This window comes from Alexandromys fortis, unplaced genomic scaffold (assembly GCF_014885135.2).
Source record: "Alexandromys fortis isolate MF-2015 unplaced genomic scaffold, M_Fortis_MF-2015_v1.1 scaffold_167, whole genome shotgun sequence".
Lineage (NCBI taxonomy): Eukaryota > Metazoa > Chordata > Mammalia > Rodentia > Cricetidae > Alexandromys > Alexandromys fortis.
The window spans coordinates 3,755,877-3,767,857 of NW_026068050.1; the positions used below are offsets into that span (position 1 = coordinate 3,755,877).

Sequence of the window (11,981 nt, forward strand, 5' to 3'; positions counted from 1 at the left end):
TATATATATGCATGTGCAGATATGTACACATGCGCACACCTACCCATTCACATCCTCTCTTAAAACCAATTTTGAAAAATGCCACCAATGAACTTAAATGGTGTTTAAGTTCACATAGTAGTACACATGTCTTAGTGTTTTCCTGTAAGTTTAAAGATCTCTCCTTTTTGTAAGATAAGATCTTGCATATTTATTTGGGCACTTACTGTGCTTGTGATTCAATAGTTAATGTTCAGTAATTATTATATCATTATCAGTTAGGCTCTTAGAAGCCCAAGAGACCACTAAGCTTGCACTGTTGGATCTCAGCTGTGTGCTCTGATAGAGCTATAATTTGGATCTTCCCTGCCCTCCAAAAGTAAATGTGGTTAAAGGCTTGATTCTTAAGAGTATTGCTTTCAGTAGGTAGTGGTTCCTTTAAGTAAAGAGGTAGGGGTTAGTGTGAGTTTCTTTGCTTTAGGTCATTGAGGTCCTGACATTGAAGGGAGTAATGCCACCCAGACCCTTTCCTCTTCATCTTTTAGCTTCTTGATCATGGAAAGAATGGCCTTGCCCTCATTAAGTGTTTTGTCTTGTCCAAAGCATTCAGGCCAGCATCTTGGACTGAAAATTTTTATAAAATTGTGTGCCCAAATAGACTTTTTCTCTGTGTAAGTTGGTTATCTCACTTGAAATCTAAAGGACACAGATGCCTTGTGTTGCTTTTGAGTGAGTGAGTGAGTGAGTGAGTGTTAGAGGCAAGTCAGCAGCTAACAGGGTAATAGAAGCCTCTTCTCAGCCATATTGGCACTTCTGTTGCTTTTTTCAGTGGCTTTCTTAAAATGTTTTGTTTAATAAAGGGAATCTTTTTTATTTTTTTGAGAGGGAAGAAAATAGAGCAAGCATTGTCCCTTTTAGAAACCAAGAGACCAGTCAGTGGCAAAAACAAATACCTCCACTTTTTACCCCATAAAGTCAGTGGTTTCATGAGCCATACCATTGTCACTGGAGTGCACTGCTTCTCTTGCTGACTTCATTCCATTCTGTCTGTTCTTGGCGTTAGGAATGCGTGCTGTGATGTTCTCTTTCTCTTCATAAGGACTGGATTCTTGTATTTACTAAGAGTATTTTTAAATATTCAGAGAAGTTGCAGCTATATAATTAGATACAAATATACCCGTCACCTGATAAACCATCTACAGTATTTCCTTTATCATGTTGCCATCTATTGAACACATTTTTGAGTACATTCCCAATGTCATTACATTTTTCTGTATGTTTCAGACTGCATAGTATTAGCTGGTTTTCAGTATTTGTTGACAGTATCTTTTGATGAATAAATTCTCATATCATACAAGGAAATGACAAATTAGAATTACAAACATTTGATAGTTTTTCTCAAATATATCCTTATGTAGCTCAAACTTTTTTTTATCAAAGTAGTAAGAAATACCATCACCCTGGAAAGTTTGTTCACACTACTTCCTAATACTTTTAATTTATTAATTATGGTTATATGTTGATACAATAATTATATCAGTTGATCTTTCTGAGTTTTCTTATCATTGCAAGAAAGTTGATTGCAGAAAACAGGGCAATGCAGAAATCTCTCACCATAAAGCTACAAAGATCTACTAGAAGTTAATAATGAAGTTGCAGATCCTAGTGATAGCTGGAAGAGGCCTCTGGCAAAGCGTCGTGAGGAAAAGTTTGTGGGAATTCTGAGTAGGCTGAAGGAAGCGGGACTTAACTACTCCCCATGTTTGTAGCGCTTTTACACACACCTTATCTGTGGAAAGAAGTTGCCATTGCTTTAGTGTCTTTCAGTTTAGTTTTTCTTCCATCTGATCGCTCCCTGAAGATAGGAAATGAGGATGATAATATTTACAGAGAGGACACATATTTATTTTAGAGGTAGTGGTAGAGAGTGGGAGGAGTAAGCACAGTAGGTAAAGCCTTCATGCCACCAGTTATAAAGGCCACAGAGTTACAGGAAGGGCTGGAGAATAGTGTTTGTCCCTAAGAAAAAAATAATTTGAAAAATCTTTTCATAGAAATCTTGTTTGGTAGATTGTAGTATAAATCTTAATATCTATCTGATAAGCAAATTTTCTCATAAGCCATATATGAATTAAATGTTAATAGCTTACTAAACATAAATTGACTTTTTGTGAGAGAAGTAATATAATTAAATACTATAGATTGCACAAATCAAGAATAAGAAATATAAAGTGTTATTAGCAATACATATATAACAGAAGCATTTAGTGTCAACTTACTTGTACTTAAATCATAATTTTATTGTATGCATTATCTGACTTACATTAACTAGCTAGGATTCTTTTGCTGTGATAAGCACCATAACCATAAACAATATGGGGAGGAAACATGTAGTCCAAGGAAGGCAGGGCAGGAACTCTAGGCAGGAGCCTAGAAGCAGAACTGTTGCAGAGGCCATGGAGGAACATTGCTTGCTGGCTTGCGCATGGCTTGTCCATCCTGCTTTCTTATAGCACCCAGCGTCATCAGTTCAGTGGTGGCATCACCCAGTGACCTTGACCCTCACACTTCAATTTTGAATCAACAAAGTATGCCACAGACTTGTCTATAGGTCAGTCTTAGGAAGGCATTTTCTCAATTGAAAGACTCTTCTCAGATGATTGTAGATTGTGTGAAGTTATCATAAAACTATCCAAGATAATAAAACATGAAAAAATATCTAAAAATATATTAATAATGTATTTTAAACTGTCTTAATAAGTTGGTTGTTTTTAATTTAGGGTGTTTAATTTAATTTATTCAACATTGGCGGTATCTACTTAAGTATATTATCATAATGTCATAGTTGTCCATCTTCCCAAAACCTGACGATTCTTATTTTATTCCTCTTTTTTCCTTTGCTGAGTGCTTCACTGTAGTACAGAAGTGAAAGCTAAGAAGCCCACAGTCTAGTATACTATGAAATAATCCTGTATCAAATTGACATGAACTTAGTACACAACATGTTTACTTTTATTTATTGCTTAACCTTTGCACAATCTGGGAGGAAGTAATAGGATATTAGTATCCTCAATTTATAGAGGATAGTTAATCTTCACATGGTTCATAATTGCAGAGTTTACCACAAATTTTCTTGACTACTATGTCAAAGACTCATTTAAATTATTTTTAGTGTTTTAAACTCTATGAATGTGTGTGTATGTACAGTTATGTGCTGGTGCCCTCAGAGTTCAAAGGCTTCAGTCCCGTGGAGCTGAAGTTAGAGTCAGTTGTGCGCCTCCTAACATGGGTGTTGGAACTGAACTCTGGCCCTGTAGAAGAGCAGATTTCATTCTTAACTGCTGAGCAAACTCTAGTCTTACGTCAAAGACTTCTTCTGTCTATTCCTGTAACGGGAGCTGCACTGCATTAGTCAAGTGCTGGCCTTAGTTCATGGAGAATTACCCAACAGTTCAAAAGCATCATTTATTTTTACTGTTACTCATCACAGAAGCCATGCCATGGTCTTTCCCATTCCTTTCCTCAGTGGCTCACTCAGTGTCCACTAGTATAAGTAAGCAGTAGTGTTGAGTTTTTAGTATGATGCTATGGTGGTCTGTTAAAGTACTATTAATTTATTTTGTCTTTGGACTCAGTTTGTCATAGGATATTTTCCTGCATTCTGTGCAGTCCTGCATAGGATATATTTCATAGCATAAATTATTTTTTAAATTTATGCACACTGGTGTTTTACCTGCATATGTTTCTGTATGAGGGTTGTTTGATTCCTTTGAACTGGAATTACAGACAGTTGTGAGATGCCGTGTGGGTGCTGGGATTTGAACCCAGGTCCTCTGGAAGAGCAGCCAGTGCTCTTTACTGCTGAGCCATCTCTCCAGCCCCTAGAATAAATTCTTATAGCTGATAGAAGAATATTGAATTGTAAACACTGTATTAGTAATTTTGTTCTAAGTTTATATATTTCTAGTCTAGACATTTAAATTTGAATTTGTTAATTTAGTAATATTTTATGCTTTACCTAGGAAACAGCTTCATCTTATGACTGTTTCTTGCTTTATCCTGATGTTTCTGGTGCTTCAGCATTTTTTTCTTTTTCGAGACAGGGTTTCTCTGTAGCTTTGGTGCCTGCCCGGAACTAGCTCTTGTAGACCAGGCTGGCCTTGAACTCCCAGAGATCTAGTGCTGGGATTAAAGGCGTGCGCCACCACCGTCTTCCAGTTAGGCTACTTCAGCATTTTAAATAGCACAGTTTTAGCAATAGAGCAAAATGAAGGGTTTTGCCTAGTGCCTGCCTTGTTCACATGTAAAGCCCCGTTAGTCTTGAGGGAGCTGTTAGTTAAAATGCCAGTAGTTCAGTTTCTGGACAGTGTTTTAGGTGCTTGTGATTACCAATGAGAATAAAATGTATAGTCATGTTTGGAAAATTTATTGCTATATTGCAACCACTTTTCTAAATCTTTTTTTTCTTCCTTAAGCAGAAAAAGGAATCATCTAAATCCAATGTCAAGAAAAAATTAACCAAAGTTGCAGAAGCAAAAAAAGTAATGAAGAGAAATTTTAAAGTGAATAAGAAAATAACATTTACTGATGAAGGGGAGGTAAGATTCTGTAAATGTGTTATTTCTGAACTGTGTCTTAGGGATTATGGAGCTTGGCTTTCCTGCTGACTGGCCATTTATTATTTGAAAAAAAAAAAAAAAGTCTCCGGAGCACGCTGGCCACTTCTTTCCCCTCTTCTTGTAGGCCTTTTATCAGCTGTGCGGTGTGGGCAAGGGTTTTCGTATGCAGTAAACTGAAGTCCTTCCTGATGATACCAGCAGTGAGATGCTGTTAAATTCCATTCTTTATAGGGCAGATTTTTCTCATCAATATTCATCAGAGTGTTTCCTGGGAACAAGCACAAGAATACTAACACAGCTACTTAGATGCTCTCATCTTAGCATGGCTGTAAACTGCCCGATTCACACTTCCTCAGATGTGCTGTGTGTGCATGTTCATCGCAGGGCTGGCCATGGAGGGAATTCTCTGCCTTCTACTTAGATTTCAGATGTAGGTGCCTCTGTCTCATAGTTCCTTTATCTGTGCCAGATTCTAAATGTATATACATCTATGTTATTCTCAAAGAGGTCATTATTTTAAGAATTACTGTTTTGTTTTCAAATGGTCAAGTAAACCTAGGACATAAAGTAAATTACCCAAAGGATGAAAACTAATTCCTGGCATAGCAAGGTCTTTAGAATTTCATTTCATGACCCCATTCTCACCAGCACAAGTTTCCTGACCATTCTAAAATATCACACAGTACTGTTAAAATCTCATTGCTTTTCGCCTTCTTCCTTTCTGGAAATATTATTATTATTGTTGTTATTATTATTATATAACCTCACAGTCTTATTTGATGATTTTAACTTTCTTTTGTACTTATCTACAGAGAAAGGTATTTTGTTTGCTGTTGGATTCCTAGCATGGGGCATAGAACCTAACATGTATTAAACTCAGAATAATTCTTAGTAATCTGTTACTACAGTAAAATAGGATCTTTTCATATTGATTAAAGAATCACATCATGGAAATGTTGCTGAAATAGCCTCTATCCACGGGGTTTATTTTACTTTTTCATTTTGAATTTAAAGAATTTGTTGTTAGTTGGGGCATAGGAATGTGCTGAAAAAGAACAAGTAGCAGTGTGGTTCAGAGTTGCCAGAAGCGGAAGATGAAGCCAATAGAAATGAAGCAAAATATTCGTCATAAAACCACTGAAGAGAACTGCGCACCCAAGAAGTGAGCTAAAGGAGAATGCAGTCATGTCTAAAGCCCCTGTAAAATTAGTGCTCTTACCCTAATGAGCTTACTGTGCTACAGAGTTCAGCTGCACAGATTACAGTAATTAACTCCAAGATGATTATAAATCTCTTAATTGTACAATGTTGTAATGTATACTTGTTACTAAGAGGATCTGTTTGTGGCTATGCATGATATGGAAACTTCTGAGCCTCTAAAAGATGGGCTGTGATTTGTTGAGCCCACAAAAAGGTATATTAATTTCCCTCTGTGAGTGAACTTGGATGAGATGTCTGTGTTATCTCTTCACCATGGATCCCTTCCACAACACTGGGGCCCAGTGATTACTGACATAGTTTGTCATGCGGTTCCTTTGCCACCGCCATTGGCCGCCAAAAGAATAAGATTATGGAAATCTCACCTTGAAGAACGGTGTCAGTACCAAGGGTGTATGAGTAGCCGTGAGATGTTTATCTGAGAATTTATGTTTGTCTGACAATTATTTAGCATACTTTCAAGTTAGAAGTATAGGTTTTAGATGCTCTGGCAACCAGTTTTTAATTTAAAACTATTAAGTTAAAGGAATGACTTTGTCTAAATTGTTTAGAGCTTGCACTTTATAGTGTGAGACAAAGGAAATTATTGAGTTGCCTCTTTTTTTTTTTTTTTTTTTAAGATCTAGAAGGGGCACAAGTGTCCAGAGAATAATAAATTTACTTAGCATGACACACTAAACTAGTGAAAAAGTCCGAACACTCAGCCAAGTCTCCTTTTGGATCCATTTGCTTGTCACTTTGTTCTTATCCATAAATTACTGTGTGAAATTATGAGCAGTCTCTGAAACAAAAGCCAGGTTTCTCCTTTAGAGTTAGTTATTACACTCTGTAATATTACTTGATATATGCATGACTCATTGATGAGTTTTAATTATCACATATTGTTATGGTCTCTGAGGATGAATGAGAAAACTATATAATAGGTACTCATAAGGATATTAGATTTACTAAAAGAAACAGGAATGTAGAACAACGCATTTTGATGAGCTGTGTTAGAGGCTTATACTAGGTACCTGGGTGTAGCTCAAAAGAGATACAGTGTCATCCAGTTTTCTGCTCTGTGCAGGTGGTTTGAGCTTAGTTGCAGGAGGACAGAGAATTAACAGCTGTTTTGGGGAAGTGTTTTTATTCTGTAATCACCTTGTCCAAATACTTGTGTGAAATCGTTTTTAATCATGTGCTCACAGTATAATGGCAGTATTGCTTGGGCTGTGAAGGCCTTTTCTATGGCATCTTACTTTAATTATGAAGTTGATGAGAAAGTTTTAAGAAATAACGCATTTAGTGTGGGTCATATGCCTCATTTTAAATGGATACTCAGAAGCAGACTGTTTCTGTAGACATCCCGTCCATTGTATCCTATACTTAACTTTTCCTGTCTTTAGCTGGTTCAGCAGTGGCCACAGATTCAGAAATCTGCTTCAAAAGATGTGGAGGAAGAAGATGATGCTGGTGGTATCAACTTAGACAAAGCAAAGGAAAGGCTTCAGGAAGAGGACAAATTCGACAAAGAAGAATATAGGAAGAAAATTAAAGCGAAGCATCGGGTAAGCTTCATTTTGAATTACAGCTGAGTCCCTAATATGTCTAGCTTCTCTTTCATTGGAAGTGCATTGTTAGCATGGCTTTGGTCGTTGTTCTCACTGACACTTTCTTTGTGGCTGATTAGGCCCTGTATTTGTTCCCTTTGTTCTTCTGGAGACTGTGTAATACTGAGTTGCCACTGAAATCAGCTTTTGTTTATGTGGCTCAGATAGTATTACTGTGTTTTAAAGGTACAGTTTTTGTGCTAATTTGTAATGTCCTTATCAACCATGGGCCACATAGTTGAGGGTGGTTCCTTAAGGTTGTATCGATGATTATGTTTTAGCCCTTCTGATTTGTGAATGTACTGTATGATATGCAACAACAATGAAACCATTGACGCCTGACTGTGTAATTGAAATTCTTAGTTTGAGATGATTGGCGTTTCACATGTAATTGTAGGAAGTACGACAGAGACATCCCATGTTCTCCATTTCTAGGATTTCATTATTCCCAGAACTTTTTAATAAGTGAAACCAGATATAGCCTTTTGGGATTGTTGTTTTGCATTTAACATTTCCTAAAAATTCACCAAATTGGTGTATATAAAGACATTTTCTTTAAAAGATGTTTAAAAGATTTATTTTATGTGTGTATTTGTTTGAATGTATGTATGTACACGACACGTATGAGTAGTTACTGAATTGGCCAGAAGGGGGCATCATATACCCTGGAGCCCTGGAGCTAAGTTACTGTTGTGAGCTGCCAATCGGGTGCTGGAAACCAAATCTGTGTCCTTTGAAGGAGTACCAAATGTTTTTAACCATTGAACCATTTCCAGCCCTCTTTATTATCTTTTTCATACTGAGTATTTCTCTATTGTTTTGATGGACTTGGGTGTGTTTCATTAATCACTCACCGAAGGACATTGGTATTGTTTCCAGACTTAGTTTATTAGCTAAACTTCTTTTCATACTGATTGCTTGATTGTATATTTCTATATGTATAAGGTTCTGGTGACTTAAAGTTCAGTTCTCTGTTATTTTTGTGGGGGGAAATAGGTATTACTTTTCTGTCATACAGTGTAATTCCCCCAAAGTGGGATTAATGAGTCAATTAATGAAATAAAGCATATGTTAATTTTAAAATATCTTTTTGAAGCATGCCTCTAAAGCAGTGAATGACTTCAGAATGGTACAATATAGTATTTGAGAATCCTTGGCATATAATTAAATTTTATATTCAAAACCTCTTATACCTTTGGATAGGAATATTACTGATATAACCTTGAAAAGGATTCTTGTAGATTTTTTTGCTTCTTTTTTTATACCTTGTAACTATTTAATGGTCTAGATCATACTCTCCTCTTATAAAGATTAAGATTTTTAAAGACTTAATGCAACTTTACGGTATCATTTGACAGAACCAAAGAGAAAGTGTATATTGAAGATTATAGCTTCAAATATGGAAATGAGTATTGCTGAAGCATTTTAGGCTGTGGGACACAAACAGAAGTGTAATGATTGAGGTTGGGTATTCGTGTTATTGAGAGAAATAAATATTTCTTGGATTGCTTCCCTTCCTTTATTACAGTATGGGAATTGAAATTTGACATTATTTGTTAAGATCTTTAGAAGTGCTAAGAGTATCAACAGCTTCTTTGCCATAGTTTAGTTTACAGTCTGCTCTGAGTGTTTATGTAGGGGTTAGATTGAGTATAAAGAATGTTTTACACTTTAGTACTTGGAAATTATAATCAATTATAAAAGAAATGTGAAGAATTTACATAAAACAAGATTTTCCTTCTCTTTTCTCCCACATACGACAACTGTCTATAGAATGTCAATGCTAAAACTTTTAGAGAGTAAATTTAACCTGGACTATTTATCCATGTGTTCACATTTTAGAATGTGCAGGTAGGACACTGAGAATCCATGATGCTCAGCCCTCGGGGAAACGGTTTGAGTGATAGTTAGCTGTGAACACGTTTGCATTGAACAAAATGTCTTTTTCCATTTTTTTTTTCTTTTTCAATGAGTGATATAACCACACGGTCTTGAAATCAGATGATGAAAATGACCAAATACCCTGCCCTCACTGTTCTTCTATCCTGGAAGCTGCTTACCTTAGTTACCTTTGTCTGGTTGAGACAAGGGCTCACCAGTTCTGCAGGCTGACCTACAACTTGCTGTGTAGTCCAGTGTTGCCTTCAGCTCCTTATTCCTCTGCGTCAGCCCCTTGAGTACAGGCATTGGCTTTGCAGGCTGCTGTACCTTTCAGTGCACCTCTATCCAGCAAGGTATTAGATAGTCAGATATATGTTTTAAATATCTTTATTCATTTTTATTAAATATGAGAATGTTAAACACTAAAGGGTGAATAAAATTTGAAAAGAAAACCATGAATATGGGGTATAACTGGATAAAATTTTATGTGGGAGGAAGAAACACCATGAAACTGATCACATGCTTCTGCATTTGGCTTATTTATAAATAGATGCCACTTGTGAGCTTCATGAGTTCCCGGATTTTTAAATGCATGTTTAAAATATTTCAGGATGATAATTTCATGTTAAAAGATAATTCCTTAAGTGAGTTTAGTCTAAATGATTTAGTAGTGCTTCCTATTAGGAATTAGTGACTGCTTTTGGGGTCTGAGAGAAGGCTCAACAGTTTAGAACTCTTGCTGCTCTTTCAGAGAAATGAGTTTGATTCCCAGAACCAAGAACCCTCTTGGTGGCTCACAACCATCTGTAACTCTTCCAAAATACCTGCTGCCTCTGCTTGCAGAAAGCATGCACATGGCGACACTCACATTCAGCCAAAAACCTCACACATTAAATAACAAACAGACAAACAAATAAATTTAAGAAAATGCATAGTGCATGTTTTGAATGTCCTCAACCATTGTTCCGTAGGTCTCAGGTCCTTACATTGGTCCAGTTATTCATTCTCTGTTCTAATACACCTGTCTTTGACTCATGCTTTTGTCTACTAACCACTGGAAGCTATAAAATTCCGTCTGTGACAGAGGTATTGATACTTTAAAAAGGGGTTTAGAATACTGAGATATAAAGGTCTTTTCATTTAATTCTTTTGTAACTTAAGTTTTGTTATATTTTTATATTAATTTGTATTTAAAAATTAAAAAGAAAGGCTACTTTGTGGTACACACACCTGTGAACCATGTGTACAGTGCTGGTGGAGGCCAGAAACCTGCACTGGATTTTCTGGAACTGGAGCTTCAGATGTTTGTGAGCCTTTGTGTTGGTGCTGGTAACTGAATTGAGGTACTTTGGAAAATCATCAGTTGCCCTTAAGAACTGAACTGTCTCTCCAGTCCCCTATTGTGTTTTGATATGAATAATTCTACGTATTGAGAGGCACAGTGTGATGTTTTGTTGTGTGTATGCATTGCAGAATGATTAACTTTGGCTAACATAGCAAACCCTTCAACTTATTATTCTTTGTGGTATAAACATTTAGAATCCTTACTTATAGAACTTTAATTTTTTTGCCATAGCCACCACTCTATGCAAAAAATTCCTAGAACTTATTATGTCTGAATGAAATTTTGTGTCTTTTGACTAAGAGACTTCCCTCGGTATGTTTTATGTTTCTGTCTGTTTAGTTTTTTTTTATTCCACACCAGTGATACTGTTTTTCTGTGCATGCCTAACTCACTCATCATAATGTCTACAGATTGTCTACATCATAATGTCTACAGATAGATTGTCACAAAAGGCATACTGTCCTGCTTCTTGAAGGTTGAATAGTTTTCTATTCTTTACACACATTAAAAAACCCATTCGTTCATTGATGTCACTTTATATGAGTATCAAGATTTAAATTTTTTATTATGGGTAAAAGACTTGTAGAATGATGGTATCATTGAGAGTAGAGCAGCGCTGCTTCTGTGTAGAAACACAAGCGACTCCAGCCTTTTTGTACCTTCTGTAACTGTTTAGGTTATTTATCTATTTTATTTTATTTTATTTTATTTTATTTTATTTTATTTTATGAGCCTTCACTGAAATTTTAAACACTGTTTCATTTCTGAGACTTACCAGTAGCTGTGGTCAACAGCTATAGAACATCTTGAAATGTTCATCAGAATAAAGATATAGCAAATGTTATACTCTGACACAGAACAAGGATTTTGTGATACCAGCCAAAGCTGTGCTTACTGTAATGGGCTGGACATTTGCTCTATGCTCTGATGCCATTTTAGCTCTGCAAAATTACTTGTGTTTTCCTTGATCTCTGCTGTTACAGCTGGTGATATAGAGAAATGACCTCAAAGAAGGCCTCGTTCTCATGGAGTTCTCTGTGAAAGCTTTATTCATTTTAGATTGTGATTTAAAGAGGATGGTCATGTCAGGAAATGGTTCTGGTGCACGTCTGACTCTCTTTCCACTTAGTTATGGACATTAGACAAATAGGGAAGAATTAAAGGGACATTTTAGAAAATCTGATTTGTTGTTGATACAGAAATGATTTGATATAGAATCTGAGTGGCTTCATTTTAAACCATATATAATAAGACAAGTAGAGAGGCTGCAATAAACCATCTTAGAAATTGTACCAAGACTAGTAACAGTAGCAAGCGGCAGTTCCTTAACTGGGCTCTGTATTAATGCTA

At 36.1% G+C, this 11,981-nt stretch overlaps 1 protein-coding gene across 2 annotated transcripts in view; it reads left to right on the top strand.

The window, feature by feature from the left end:
- Ddx10 (DEAD-box helicase 10) overlaps positions 1 to 11,981 on the top strand; it is a 164,205-nt gene that overhangs the window by 80,210 nt on the left and 72,014 nt on the right. The window contains exons 14-15 of one of the 2 annotated variants that reach the window (XM_050119479.1): positions 4,455 to 4,577; positions 7,202 to 7,363. In XM_050119479.1, coding sequence (XP_049975436.1) covers positions 4,455 to 4,577; positions 7,202 to 7,363 — 285 coding nt within the window. The remainder of the gene's footprint in view (positions 1 to 4,454; positions 4,578 to 7,201; positions 7,364 to 11,981) is intronic. The other variant, XM_050119480.1, reaches the window with a different exon arrangement.